General features: G+C 54.0%; 1 protein-coding gene across 7 annotated transcripts in view; it reads left to right on the top strand.

Moving 5' to 3' along the window:
* Nucleotides 1-15,524, top strand: part of ZNF423 (zinc finger protein 423) — a 334,130-nt gene that overhangs the window by 179,870 nt on the left and 138,736 nt on the right. For all 7 annotated transcript variants that reach the window (XM_055332687.1, XM_055332689.1, XM_055332691.1 and 4 more), the window contains one exon: nucleotides 11,980-15,209. In XM_055332687.1, coding sequence (XP_055188662.1) covers nucleotides 11,980-15,209 — 3,230 coding nt within the window. The remainder of the gene's footprint in view (nucleotides 1-11,979; nucleotides 15,210-15,524) is intronic.

The following is a 15,524-nucleotide window of genomic DNA, read 5'->3' as shown; positions in this document are numbered from 1 at the left end:
AGGTGGCCCCGGGCCAGGCGCCTGGCGGAGGGAGCTTTCACGGCCCCTCTGCTCGCTGCAAGTGCCCGTCTTCGGGGAGCGCCTCGTCGGGGCAGACTGGGGGGGGGGTCCTCTTCCCTGGCAGGACCTGATTGTGTCATTCCACACTAGTTAGTTTGATCACAGTTAACTCTCGGGTGAGTTGACGAGGGCTGGCTTTTTCGTTTCTTTCTTTCTTTCCTTTTTTTTTTTCCTGGTCTGTTTAATTTCTGCAATAAAACTCAAACTCAATTGCATTTTCAATATCGGTGCTGAGTAAATTTGTCTAAGGGATAGAGCAGCCAGGCAGGCGGTGCGATCTGTGAAGTTGGAGGCTGCAAGGGGAAAGGTGGGGGCCTGCTTCCCGTCTTGCGTGTCCAGTGGTCCTTTGGGATGGCAGGACCCATGGGTGCTGGAGCCTGGAGGCTCCTCGAGCCTGGAGGCGCAGGTCCACTCCCTAGCATGGCTGCTGGTGCCTTAGTTTCTCCATCTGTAGAGGGGGTTGGGCTGGCTGCTCTAGAGAGCTCCTTTCTCTCTGCTGTCCTGCGACTGTAAATGGACTCAGAAAGAGGGACCACTCCACAAGAATGAATCTTGTGTCCATTCAAACTAACAGGGCTGTGGCTTGCCTCTCTCCCCTACTCACTGTCCTGCCACCTTATATTGAGCCGGGACCCAGGAGCCAGTGACTATTTTTATTTTATACAGGGAATTTCTCATATGTAACAGGTTATAGATATTCACTTACTTTGCATAACAACTTGGTGTTTGTGACCACTAATATTATTATTTTTAAATATTTTATTTACTTATTTGACAGAAGAGAAGCAGAGGGAGCAGGAGAGGGAGAAGCAGGCTCCCTGCTCAGCACGGGGCTCGATTCCGGGACCCTGAGATCATGACTTGAGCCAAAGGCAGACACTTCGCTGAGTCACCCAGGGTGCCCCAGTTGGGACCATTACTATTCCCATTTTTACAGATGGAGATACTGAGGCAGCTTCCTTCATCTGTAAAACCGAGGGAGGTTGATTAACTCAGTGGAGCTGAGTGTCTGAGGACACATTGTAATAGGGAAGGGAACCCTGCAGGTCTGGACAAACAGGAGAGTGAACATACTTGGTCCAGACGGGGAGGTGCAGCTCAGTTGCATCGTGGATGTGCCAGATGCAGAGCCTGTGCCACCATGTCTCCTTCTCCTTTAAGAAAAGCCAGAAATGAATGTGCATGGTTTAAAAAAACAAACAAAAAAAACTGTAGGAGTTCTTGATTTCTCAATGTTGACATTTTTACAAAATAACTGATAACTGGGTGGCCCCCAGACTGTCCCGTGGGAGGACAGCCCTGGTGATCTGTGTCCCACTGCTAGGGTCATCATTTCTCTAGTCCAGCTGGCTGAGAACCCTTGGGCTGGGAGTCCGGCCCCAGCTTTTCTAATTACCATCTGCTTTCTGACATAGGATGTGACCTAACCTCTCTGTTCTGTTTCCTCATCTGTAGGGTGACCACGCAGCTTAGTGTGTAAACCCAACTACTTCGAGTGTGAGAGAGGGACACTCAGTGGGTGGGGTGCTGGGCTCCACCTGGATACCTGGGGGTGAGCCACCTGCCTGCTCGAAATATGGGACTAATCACCACCATTTCAACCTGACCAAGCTGCTCGATGTCGAATGGGTAAACGCTGTGCAAAACTTCAAATGCTATACAGACAAGGGCATTTACAATTAACAATAAAGTTATGCTAGCAACTGCCTTATTTTCTTTAGCCAGCGATGGTTGAGTGCTTAGTAGCATATACACATTACCCATTCTGTAAGGTTGACACTCTTGTGATCCCCATCCTGTGGATGAGGAAATGGGGGCCCAGAGAGGTACAGTAACTTGTCCACAGTCACACAGCCAACAAGTGGCAGTTCAGTCCGAGCAGCCTGTACTCTTCCCCATGGCTCTCCTGTCTCCCTGTTGCTCCCTGGGATTGGCTGATGCTCTTTATGATTATGCTGAGGGTTTGGGCTCCGGGAAGGTTTGCTAAGGACTTTGATGGCCACTGTTCACCGTGAGGTGTTATTTCCGCACAGTCCCAGGCCAGCTCGAAAAAAGCATGCCTGGGCCTGGCTTTCAGGCGGCCCCCAGAGGCTATGTGCTAAGTGCCCCTTGGAGGCAGGGCAGAGAACAGGGTCCCACTCTTCCCCGTCCAGGACCAGCCCCATGGGCAAGAATACCTTTCCCCTTTATGCGGTGTTGGGCCGCTGACCTCTGCCTGCCTGTCCCCACCACTGTGCCACCCACCGGCCCCCGAGCACCCCAACCCACCTAGTTTTTATTCCCAAACTACGAGAATGATCCCCCCTTCCCCTCTCTGTGGTCTCACCGGAGATGCTGAGATCCTATCCACAAAGGCACTCTGAGCTCCCTGGAGGAGGGGAGGGTGAAGACGAGCTGCTATTATCTTTGCTAATAGCATAGTTCTAATTTAAGATTTCAGGTGGAGTCACGTCAGCTTCTGGTAGCCTCCATGGGGCTCCTTGCCCTACCTCTAAGGAAAGCCCTTCCAGCCTGCCTGTCCCCTTCTCTCCCAGGGAGGGTTCTTGACTTCCAGGGGTTGGGTCTCTGTCCCTTATGCCCGTACCGCAACTGTCCCTTTAGGGAAACCACATATCTACAGGACTGGCTATCACCATGACAAAAGGGCTTTTTGATATTTTTCAAAGCACACAGGCAAAACATTTGTTTAGAGTTGCAACTTCAGACAGTAACTGATTGACAGTTTGGGCAGAGAAGAGCATAGCAACCTAAGAATGCTGAGTGCTTTCTGTGGCCCTCAGAGGACCAAGCATATGGAGCAAGCTTGACAAATATGTGCTCAATGGAAAAAAATACCTAAACTAGCAGCAGACTGCATGCCTGCTACCTGCCATTCTTCATTCCTGGACCCAGGGCAGACGTCACTAATGGATCACAGACTCTTAGAGCAGCAAAGGCTCTCAGAGACCAGTTTATCGCATTCCTTCTCCAGAGAGCTGGAGAAAGGAAAACTCAAAGAGGGGATGTGCTTGCCTATGGTTCTACAGCGCCAGAATCTGAACCCCATCCAGTATGATCTCAGTCTCTACAACCCACGGCTCCATGCTCTGGGCTCACAGCCCCACCCTCTGTGGTCAAAATTCTACCCTCTGGCTATAGTTTTGCCTTCTGGGCTTGTGGTTCCACCCTCTGAGTCATCTTTTTTTTCTTTTCAAATGAAAAGGTAGCACATGTTTGCAGCTGAATAGTTTTGTTTTATTTTAGAGATTTATTTACTTAATAGAGAAAGTGTGAGCACATATACAGGGCGTGGGGAGGGGCAAGGGGAGAAGGAGAGAGGATCTGAAGCAGATCTCATGACCTCGATCTCATGATCCTCAGATCATGACCTGGGCTGAAATCAAGAGTGGGATGCTTAACCAGCTGTGCCACCCGGGCACCCCCAGCTGAATAGTTTATTAGTCTGTTTCTTGCTGTAGAATTTTGGAGAATTTGGGGAGTCTGACAGCCTTCTTTCATCTCTGTCCTTTTAGGTATGAGCTGGCTGTGTTTCTGTGATACAAAATTCTCAATAACCTTGTGGGTCTCCTGTGTGTGTCATGGAAATCTACTCTATCAGACAAGAGGTTCCTCCATAGATATTTTCTAGATAATCCTATCTTTACTTTTGGCTTTTAAAGAGATGGTTGTAGAGAAGGTCTTCCAAATTTCCTAGATGTTTTCTGGTTTGATCTAGGGGATCTGTGAGCCACACTCTTTTTTCAAAGAGCCTTTCATGGGACTGAAAACTCCGAGCTTTTGATTTTTCTGAGATGTTAGCACAAGGTAGAGTCATACCCCCAGCCTTCTCTCTAGAGTGTGCTTTCCTGTTGGAGAATCTCTTAATTATAATGTCTTTGCAATCTGGGTAGGCTGAGGATTTCCAAAAGGATCAATTCCTGGCTTCCTTTTAGTTTGACAGCTCTGTTGACCTAGCTCCTTCTTCTCAAGAAGAAACCAGGCCATGCCTTCCACATTTTACTGGGAAATCTCCTCAGCTAAATATCCATTTTTATCCATTAAAGTTTTGCTTTCCACATAATTGTGGGACACAATTCCACTGAGCTTTCTGCCGCTCTGTAATAAGGATCTTTCTCCTCCGGTCTCCAGTATTGTGTTCCTCGTTTTCTGCTAAGCCCTCACCATCAGGGCTCTTGGTGTCTGAGTTTCTCTTGACAAACTGGTCATGACAGTTCAGGTATTTTCGATGACGATTTAGGTTTTCCTTTGGACTCCTTACTTCCTTCTGCATCTTCACTAACAGAGTCATTAACATCCCAATTTTTCATGAACAATCTTTTTTGGGGGAGGGGGTGGGCAAAGGACGAAGGAGAGAGAGAATCCCAAGCAGGCTTCACACGCAGCACAGAGCCCACTGTGGGGCTCGATATCTCGACCCTGAGATCCTGACCTGAGCTGAGATTGAGAGTTGGACACTTAACTGACTGAGCCACCCAGGTGGCTCCTACTATGAATAATCTTTTTAAGGCTGCCCATTTCCAAAGCCACTTCTGCACTTTTAGTTATTGATTATAGCAACACCTCTCTTGGAGCCAAAATCCGTATCAGTTTTCTATTGTTGCTGTAACAGATGACCAAATACCTAGTGGTTTATTTATTTATTTATTTTTTTAAATTTTTATTTATGATAGTCACAGAGAGAGAGAGAGAGGCAGAGGGAGAAGCAGGCTCCATGCACCGGGAGCCCGATGTGGGATTCGATCCCGGGTCTCCAGGATCGCGCCCTGGGCCAAAGGCAGGCGCCAAACCACTGCGCCACCCAGGGATCCCTACCTAGTGGTTTAAAACAATGAAAATTAACCTCTTATGGGTCTGTAGGTCAGAAGATTGACATGGATCTTGCATGGTTAAAATTGCAGCGTCGACAGGGCTGCATTTCTTTCTGGACGCTGCAGGGGGGAGGGCCTGTTTCCATGCCTTCCTAGTTTTAATTTTTTAAAGATTTTATTTATTCATGAGAAACAGAGAGAGAGAGAGAGAGAGAGAGAGGCAGAGACACAGGCATAGGGAGAAGCAGGCTTCCTGCAGGGAGCCTGATGCAGGACTCAATCCCAGGACCCCGGGATCACGACCTGAGCTAAAGGCAGACACCCGATTGCTTAGCCACCCAGGTGTCCCGAGTGCTGCGGTTTTTATGAGTTTAGCCCTGCATCTATCTGCTCCTTGCTGTGTGGTCTCAGTTTCCCCATCTATGAAATAAGATGAGCGATGGTCTGTTAACTTTGTCTTGCTTCCTGTCCCTCCCTCTTGCACTGGTATTGATTCTACATGTGGCTGTCATTGAGTTGAGGAATATTCTGGGATGGAGGGCCAGCCTTGGCAGCTGGTCTGAGGTAAGGAACAGGGCAGGCACTCTGGCCCCTTGCTGTCTGTGGCCTCTGCTCCCTCAGGCCTAGTTTGAGACTGGATTTTGTCTCTGGATGCTGAGCCCCTCTGGCACTGAGATACTGAGGATGTCCCACCCAGCTTGGGAGCTTTGGCCTGCCAGCCCCTATCTCCTGCTGGGCCTTCATGTCCTGGGATCCAGTCCCCTGCTTGCCCTGGGTTTGCTGGGAGGGGAGCCTCGGGCCTCCCAGAGAACCTCCCAGAAGCAGCTCCAGGAGAGGGCCTCAGAGCTTGCTTGGTGCCCTCATGTTCCCTCCACTGCACCAGGCTTCCAGGGGGTGTGGAGACACAGATTGGTAGATATGAAGTTTTGCGTGAAGAGATAGGGAATCTGGCTAGATGCCCCCCTCAGCTGAATTTGTATCATTTCAGGTCTGGAGAGACACCTGTTTGGGTTCTGGCTGCCCTATGGGGAGTGTAGTCTGTAGTGTGTCCTGAAGCACGTTCACATCTTGCTGCTCTTGTCATCTTAGGCTCTGGGAACATTGCGTCTGCAAATCCCAGGATGCTGGGGCTGCTTGCTGCCTACTGTGGGTGGGCCTCCCCATCAGCCAGGGGTGGAGCTGACCCCTCTCTATGGTTAGAGACACCCTTCTGATCACAACACAGCTGCACGTACTATTACCAGTACTCAATCAACAGGATTTTCGGGGCCCTGCCTCAAGGCCTCCCTTTTCAGAGAGGATGGACGGCTCCTTTCTTCGAGGAGGAGACCTTCTGGCTAAAGCCCTCTTCTTCAGCATTGGGAGTCAGGAGTCAGGAGACTCCTTACTCTGATTCGCTCAGTGCCCTTGGAACATTCCACTTGTATAGACCTGTGCTCACGGCAGACATCACCAATTGATTTCAGCACTCATGTCGTCAGAGTCCAGATATGGCTTTATAATCCTCCTGAATACAGTACTCCAGGCAACCGCTACCAATTTACCATCCCTGGAAATTGTTTTCTGTCTCTGGACCTTTGGTATTGTACAAGATTGGCGTACATGGTTCCCGAGTCTGTTCCCATTTCTCTGAGCTGGGGCTGGATCGCGATTCTCATTCCTTCTTGCTCCTGATGGAGGCACAGGGGAGGCTCTGCTTGGTGCACCATAGAGCTCTGTCCTGTGGGGATCTTGTCTCCTTGGCAATTTTCATTTTCCCAAGGAAATGGGGGTGGTAAGGAGATCTTTTGGGGCTTCATGAAGATTGGCAGGCCACTGGGGCTTCACGAGGGTTGTCAGGCCTTATTGTGGCTCTCATGGAGACAATCTGAATGCTTGGAATCTTGCACAAAATGACCTTTCTACTTATCCTGTAAGGACCTTGGAGACCAAAATTCCACCTTCCCATATGAGAGCAGAGCCAGCTGAGGCCCAGGATTTCCTGATGGATTCTTTGTCCTGCTCCCTTCCCTCTGCCCCCAACACGTTCTGCCCCAGGCACCTTACTTGCTGTACGTCAGCCTTCTTTCATGGTCTGGAATATCTGGTCATTTTCTTTCATTTGGAGGGCGCTGCCCAGCCCAGGAATGTCCTAGAAACCTGGAGCCCCTGGGTATCCGTTCTTTCCCCTTCCCATCCGCTGCAGGGCACCTCCCGGGGCTCTTTTCAGAGCCATTTATTCTTGCAGAGCTTTGGTAGTGGGAGGTGAGGCTCACTTCCTGCAGGAAGGTCTCCTTTTCTGCTCACTCCTGTGGTCTGTGGGCCACCTGCCGCCCCTTCTCTGTCCAGGCACTTCCTCGGCAGCTGCGACCTTGATTCTCTGTGACAGGAGGGGCCGTGGACTGTGGCTCCCAGCCATTCCGGGTGGCAGCCACTGTGCTCTGCCCGGACGGGTGCGTGAGCTTCAGTCTCCTGAATGCACCCAGCGCTGCCACGTGAGCTTGGGTCCACCCTGCGCTTTCTGTCGCTGATGCGTTCTGAAGCCCAGTTAATGTTCTTTTTGCTACTTAATTGAATTTTTATCGAAATTTCTCCCCTCTTTTATGCTTGTTTTGGTTCTCTTCCTGCAGCGGACAGCAAAAGCCTCATATAACCCATTTCCTACTAGGCCTTTTTGCAAGATTAGTAATTTTTAAATGACTTTAATCTCCATTTTGAAAGTGATTTTTCTACTCATTTTGTCATATTACTTCAAACTCATTCAAGGGGGTGGGGAAGCCAGGGGCCTGCATTAGTCACTGCATTTGGCACTCGATCTTTTCGGGTGACAGCTGACCCTCCCAAAGGAAAGAAGCAGTGGGAGATGGATGATGAAAGCACCGACTCAGAACCAGGCTAACCAGGGTTGAATCCTGGCTCCGCTGCCTGCCAGCTGTGTGGCACTGGCAAGTTACTTAACTTCTCTGTGCCTCGGTTTTCTCACTTGTAAATGGAGATAATAATAGCAACCATCTCATTGGGCTGCTGAGAGAACTGAATGGGTTAACACATGCAAAGCTCTTAGAAGATAGTCATCTATTCAAGCATTTACCTGGGAGTCACAGGGTAGCTAGTTGAACTGGACTTTTCTTTTTTTTCTTAAAGCTTTTATTTATTTTTTTTCATGAGGGACACACACAAACACACAGAGGCAGAGACATAGGCAGGGGAAGAAGCAGGCTCCATGCAGGGAGCCTGATGTGGGACTCGATCCCAGGACTCTGGGATCATGCCCTGGGCCGAAGGCAGATGCTCAACCACTGAGCCACCCAGGCGTCCTGGAACTGGACTTTTCTTGGAACTGCCTTCTCTGTGAGTTGGGGCCTGTGGCCCATATCTGCACCTCTTCTCTTTTTGCACATCTACCAGAGAGTGTGTGCGGTCCCAAATGCACCTGAGCATGGTGCGCGTGCATGTGTGAGGAGCATTACTACTGTAAGGCAGGGGGCCCTTGTCCTTTATCAACATCCCTGCATCTACATCCTGGGTGCTCTGGCCCTGGCACATCTGTCCAGCCTGCTCCTAGAGCACTAAGCCGAGTGCCCCCAAAGCGAATGGCACTTGGAGGGGTGAACCGGCAGTGGCCAAGGTTAAGTGTTGAGAACAGAAGACTTTGAACAGTGCAGTCTGAATTTGGGACTTTCTATGTCAACAAGCTCATTTCCCCCGATTGCGCCCTTTCAGTGTGAGGGGCCTTCTTGTCATTTCCCTTTGGATGATTATAATCTCAACAGTTGCTCCATTTGTGGCTCCCAGAAAAATGTGCTTTGCTTTAGTTTTGCAACTTGTTTGCAGAAAAGCAGAGCCAACCTGGCAGCCCAACAATGAGCCTTGGGGACTGTGGTGCCCGGCAGGTTGATTCTCCTTCTCCAAGTCTGGTGGGACAAGGGTGAGTCAAGCCACGCTGCTGGGAGATGGGGCGCTCTGGCCCAGATGCCACTAGGGCATCTGGCCGTGGGACTGAGGGCAAGTTACTCGGCTCCCTGAGCCTCAGCTTCCTCATCTCAAAAGTGGGGTGTCACCAATGGTCATGGGGACGGAACGAAATTAACCAGGGTAAGAGATGCACTGCACTCAGAGTGCTGGCACGGAGCCATGCCCAATACACGTAGCCGCTAATATCATTAGTACTGGTGGTCCTGATTAGGGCTAATTCTTATTATTATTGGCCAAATAGTGCTTTTGTTTAATGGCTTTGTTGAGGTATAATTTGTATACCACAAACTTAACTTGTTCTAAGTAACTAGCAACGTAGTAGATTTCCAGAGCGGTGCGGTGCTCACCACAGCCTGGTTTGATGGCATTGCTGTGATCTCACAAGGATGCCTCATGGCTCATCTGCAGTTTCCTTGCTCTCTGCTCCAGCCTCAGGCCACTGTAACCTGCTTTCTGTCTCCACAGCTAGGCCTTTTCTGGACATTTCGTATAAGGGGAGTAGTAGGGCTTTTTCACGTTAATTTTTCTCATCTGCTTCTCACATGGTTCTCCCTATTCACATGTGGAAACTGAGTCAGAGAGGTTAAGAATTCTCCCGGGCTGATGAATAAAGGGGGGAGGAGCTCTGAGTGCAGGGTTCTGCTCTCGTCTCTGGGGGGGTGGGTGAAGGGTTTGGGAGCAAATGGACGCTGGCAGAAAGACATGGCCAGTCTAGGTCTGGGCAAGGCGTCTTCCTTGTCTCCCTCACTCTTGAACTGACCTGGGTTCTGTGTCTTCTGCTCATCGGCCCTGCAAGCACCTGCACCTCTTTGGTCTCTGGGGGGCACCTCCCTGAATGCAGATAGCGGGCTTGTTGTGGTCGTGCTGTCAAGGAGTACTCAATGGAGATGCAGCTTGTGACTGTATTGGGGGCTGGACATATGGGTCCCCTTCGCCTTTCTTCTCTATGCAGGGTCGTCTTATGTACCTGACCTGCCGAGCCTCATCCAGACCTGTGTCCTGGTGCTGTCATTTCCTGGGGAAGGTCACTGTGGCTGTTCCTTAGTCTCCTCATCCGTATGGTAGGAGGAGCCCTGCTCCCGCCTCATTGGTGATTGTGAGAAAAGCACTTAGCAGAGCACCAGGCACACAGGAAGGGCTCTGTGGCAGCTTGAGTGAGTCTGAACTAAGGCATCAGTATAATAAAAAGCCAGTTGAACCTGGCCAGGGGGTGGAGGCCTAGCAGGTCCCCCAGCTACCCCGGCTCCAGCCATCTCCTCTCTTGGGTCCCTTTGTCTGTGCCTTGCAGAGCCCAGCTGGCAAGAGCTGGGAATTACCAGGCAGGGGCCAGGGCATCTCCCACCGCATCTAATCCCGAGATGCTGGCAGCAGCTGCATCCTTCCCTTCCCGTCCAAAGGGCCCTGTAATGGGAGGCCCCCAGGGGAACAGGCGCCTGCGCCCCAGGAGGACGTTCGGGGAGGCGCCCTGTGCCAGGCTGGGCGGCTGGGCGCTGGGGCTTCAGAGGTGGAGAGGCTGCCGGGAGGTACAGGAGCTTTGGAGAGAGCCTCCTCCTGCCGGGCAGGGCTTTGCTGGTGCTGCCAGCTGGCGTCAGGCAGATCTTCACATGGTCAGGGGCAGGGACCCGGGTGGACCCTGGGGTGGTGGTGGGGTCCAGGAAGAGGACTCAGAGCTGAGGGAGCCCTCGAGACCCTCCCTGGGACAGCAGAGGCAACTGTGAGAGCCTGGGGGGTATGGGACCCTCGGGGCCAGGGCCATGCCTGTGGTTGTGGTGAGTTGACCAGGTGTGAGCGTGTGTGCGTGTGCATGTATGCACGTGTGTGAGTCATTGCGGAGACAGAGTGTGTGAACGGATGTGTATGTGTATCTGCTGGGCTGCCTTTGGCCCAGACTTTCTGGGTTACGTCTGGGAGGCTTTTTCTGGAGACTAAGCTGTGCTGGCGGGGGCAGTGGTTTATTTCCTCGGGGTTACAGGAGCAAGGTCAGCGCGGCCGAATCTGAGCTTTTGTTTGTCTCTCCCCTGCCCGTGGCAGCCTGCGGTCCGTTTCATTCATTATTAAGTTTTAAATCCACCTGACGCGAAACTTGAGCTGTGGAACCGAGGCTTGGGGGAGCTTTCCTGGCTCTGCTTGCTGTATCCTGTGTGCCTTTGTTTTTCCAGAAATGGCCAGCCCCTAGTTTGTTTAGTTTTCCTCTGAGGCTGGACAGGCCAGCCAAGGCCGGGGAAGGTGGGCCATGTGGTCATCTGTGCAAGGACAGTCTCCCCTGCCTGCCAAGGTGGGTTTAAGGGCCTGGTGGACTCTGAGCTCAGGGGCCATCCAGGCCTGGGCTCATGCCCTAATTGTCCTGCATCAGGCCATCTCCCAGGGTCCTGAGTGGACTTGGGGCAAATCCGAGGGGGAGCAGTGAACGGAGCAAGCACTGCTCCCCCACCCCCCATCCCCACCCACCCCCACCCCCGATTGTTTGCAGATCCTTCTCAAGTGCCCTTTGCTTACTCCTGTTTGTGCTGCTGGGTCTGATGCCACATGCCCATGACTTGGGCCTCCTGGGTCTGACTGCTCCCTGAAGCAGCGGGCCCAGCTCCATCCCCAAATGTGTGCAGCAGAGTTCATAAAGGTGCATTTTTATTTTCTTGCACTATTTTGCCTATGCCCCTAAGGACAAGTGGAATTTCCCACGAGGATGAGGGGCTGGAAGGGGAGTCAATCCCCAGGTCTCGATCAGGTGAGGACTTGCCTCCTTTTGGCTTCTGGGACTGCCGGTCTGTGAGGTCATTTCTGGTGACTTTTTCCAGACTGCATGCCCCCCTCCCCTCCACCTCCATCAGGGAAGTGCTAGAGATCTTGCCTCCTGTGGGGGGGGGGGTATGGTGTCCAGCAAGGCCTAGGCAGATGTCACTGAGGAGAAAGAACTGTCCCCTCCCTATCCTGCCACCCGACTGCCACCCCCTCTGCACCCTGAGGGCCTTTGTGTCCACTTGCTTCCGCCCCCACCCCCTCCTGCTTCCAGACTCCCTCCCTTGACTCCCCCTGCAGCAGTTGGGCAGCTGCAGGGCCTCAGCCCGTGTGAGCTGTCGAGAAGCCGGCTCTGTCCTTGTTTCTGGGCGGCCCTGGGAATTGCCTCTAATCTCCTCTCTGCCTTCCCCACCCCCTGCAGATGGTGATGACGACCCGCAGCTCTCCTGGGTGGCCTCATCTCCCTCCAGCAAGGATGTCGCGTCACCCACGCAGATGATCGGAGATGGGTGTGACCTCGGCTTGGGCGAGGAGGAAGGGGGCACGGGCCTGCCATACCCTTGCCAGTTCTGCGACAAGTCCTTCATCCGCCTGAGCTACTTGAAGCGGCACGAGCAGATCCACAGTGACAAGTTGCCGTTCAAGTGCACCTACTGCAGCCGCCTCTTCAAGCACAAGAGGAGCCGCGACCGGCACATCAAGCTGCACACGGGTGACAAGAAGTACCACTGTCACGAGTGCGAGGCCGCCTTCTCCCGCAGCGACCACCTCAAGATCCACCTGAAGACCCACAGCTCCAGCAAGCCCTTCAAGTGCACCGTGTGCAAGCGCGGCTTCTCCTCTACCAGCTCGCTGCAGAGCCACATGCAGGCGCACAAGAAGAACAAGGAGCATCTGGCCAAGTCGGAGAAGGAGGCCAAGAAGGACGACTTCATGTGTGACTACTGTGAGGACACCTTCAGCCAGACGGAGGAGCTGGAGAAGCACGTGCTCACCCGCCACCCCCAGCTCTCCGAGAAGGCCGACCTGCAGTGCATCCACTGCCCTGAGGTCTTCGTGGACGAGAACACACTGCTCGCCCACATCCACCAAGCCCACGCCAACCAGAAACACAAGTGCCCCATGTGCCCCGAGCAGTTCTCCTCGGTGGAGGGTGTCTACTGCCACCTGGACAGCCACCGGCAGCCTGACTCCAGCAACCACAGCGTCAGCCCTGACCCTGTGCTGGGCAGCGTGGCCTCCATGAGTAGTGCCACGCCGGACTCCAGCGCCTCTGTGGAGCGCGGCTCCACCCCGGACTCCACCTTGAAGCCGCTGCGGGGCCCGAAGAAACTGCGGGATGATGGGCAGGGCTGGTCCAAGGTGGTCTACAGCTGCCCCTACTGCTCCAAACGGGACTTTCACAGCCTGGCAGTGCTGGAGATCCACCTGAAGACCATCCACGCAGACAAGCCCCAGCAGAGCCACACGTGTCAGATCTGCCTGGACTCCATGCCCACCCTGTACAACCTCAACGAGCACGTCCGCAAGCTGCACAAGAACCATGCCTACCCCGTGATGCAGTTCGGCAACATCTCTGCCTTCCACTGCAACTACTGCCCCGAGATGTTCGCTGACATCAATAGTCTGCAGGAGCACATCCGCGTCTCCCACTGCGGCCCCAATGTCAACCCGCCCGACGGCAACAATGCCTTCTTCTGCAACCAGTGCTCCATGGGCTTCCTTACTGAATCCTCCCTCACGGAGCACATCCAGCAGGCCCACTGTGGTGTGGGTGGCGCCAAGCTAGAGTCCCCAGTCGTGCAGCCCGCGCAGTCCTTCATGGAGGTCTACTCCTGTCCCTACTGCACCAACTCGCCCATCTTCGGCTCTATCCTGAAGCTCACCAAGCACATTAAGGAGAATCACAAGAACATCCCGCTCGCCCACAGCAAGAAGTCCAAGGCGGAGCAGAGCCCGGTGTCCTCCGACGTGGAGGTGTCTTCCCCCAAGCGGCAGCGGCTCTCTGCCAGTGCCAACTCCATCTCCAATGGCGAGTACCCCTGTAACCAGTGTGATCTCAAGTTCTCCAACTTTGAGAGTTTCCAGACCCACCTGAAGCTGCACCTGGAGCTGCTGCTGCGGAAGCAGGCGTGCCCGCAGTGCAAAGAGGACTTTGACTCCCAGGAGTCCCTCCTGCAGCACCTGACGGTCCACTACATGACCACGTCGACCCACTACGTGTGCGAGAGCTGTGATAAGCAGTTCTCCTCTGTGGATGACCTGCAGAAGCACCTGCTGGACATGCACACCTTTGTGCTGTACCACTGCACCCTGTGCCAGGAGGTCTTCGACTCCAAGGTATCCATCCAGGTGCACCTGGCGGTGAAGCACAGCAATGAGAAGAAGATGTACCGCTGCACGGCCTGCAACTGGGACTTCCGCAAGGAGGCTGACCTGCAGGTGCATGTCAAACACAGCCACCTAGGCAACCCGGCCAAGGCACACAAGTGCATCTTCTGTGGGGAGACCTTCAGCACCGAGGTGGAGCTGCAGTGCCACATCACCACGCACAGCAAGAAGTACAACTGCAAGTTCTGCAGCAAGGCCTTCCACGCCATCATCTTGCTGGAGAAGCACCTGCGTGAAAAGCACTGCGTGTTTGATGCTGCCACAGAGAACGGCACAGCCAACGGGGTGCCCCCCACTGCCGCCGCTGCAGCCGCTGCCAAGAAGACTGAGCCTGCTGACCTCCCGGGCATGCTGCTTAAGAACCCCGAGGCTCCCAATAGCCATGAAGCCAGTGAGGACGACGTGGATGCGTCGGAGCCCATGTACGGCTGTGACATCTGCGGGGCGGCCTACACCATGGAGGTGCTGTTGCAGAACCACCGGCTGCGAGATCACAACATCCGGCCCGGCGAGGACGACGGCTCACGCAAGAAGGCCGAGTTCATCAAGGGCAGCCACAAGTGCAACGTGTGCTCGCGGACGTTCTTCTCGGAGAACGGGCTCCGGGAGCACCTGCAGACGCACCGGGGCCCCGCCAAGCACTACATGTGCCCCATCTGCGGCGAGCGCTTCCCTTCCCTGCTAACGCTCACCGAGCACAAGGTGACCCACAGCAAGAGCCTGGACACGGGCACCTGTCGGATCTGCAAGATGCCCCTGCAGAGTGAGGAGGAGTTTATCGAGCACTGTCAGATGCATCCCGACCTGCGCAACTCGCTCACAGGCTTCCGCTGTGTCGTGTGCATGCAGACGGTCACCTCCACGCTCGAGCTCAAGATCCACGGCACCTTCCACATGCAGAAGCTGGCGGGGAGCTCAGCAGCCTCCTCCCCCAATGGCCAGGGGCTGCAGAAGCTCTACAAGTGTGCCCTGTGCCTCAAGGAGTTCCGCAGCAAGCAGGACCTGGTGAAGCTCGACGTCAACGGGCTCCCCTACGGCCTCTGCGCCGGCTGCATGGCCCGCAGCGCCAACGGACAGGCGGGCGGCCTGGCCCCGCCCGAGCCCGCCGACCGGCCCTGCGCTGGCCTCCGCTGTCCCGAGTGTAGCGTCAAGTTCGAGTGTGCCGAGGACCTGGAGAGCCACATGCAGGTGGACCACCGCGACCTCACACCGGAGACCAGTGGGCCCCGGAAAGGCGCCCAGACGTCGCCAGTGCCCCGGGTAAGAGCCTGCCCCCGCTCTTTGGGGCTCTGCTGACCCCCGAGGGTGCCGCCCACGCTGAGCTCTGTACCTCCCCGGGCTGTTGCATCTAGTGCCCCGGAGAAGCTGTGCCGACATGCAGTGGTCAAGTACACCTGCTCTGTCGCAGACTCTGAGGTGGTCCCTGGGCTGTCAGTTCCTTCCCACTGTGTGCCATGGCGTATGTACATTATCCATCTCTCTTGGCCTCATTTGTTGAGTGCGCATCTGCAAAAGGGGAACGAACGACAACTGTCTGGACTTTGTAGGGTTGCTGTTAGGGACCCGTGGTGTAAG

Source organism: Nyctereutes procyonoides, unplaced genomic scaffold (genome assembly GCF_905146905.1).
Source record: "Nyctereutes procyonoides isolate TBG_1078 unplaced genomic scaffold, NYPRO_anot_genome, whole genome shotgun sequence".
Taxonomy (NCBI): domain Eukaryota; kingdom Metazoa; phylum Chordata; class Mammalia; order Carnivora; family Canidae; genus Nyctereutes; species Nyctereutes procyonoides.
Note: the sequence above shows the minus strand (reverse complement) of the source record. Positions and strands in the feature narration are given on the sequence as shown.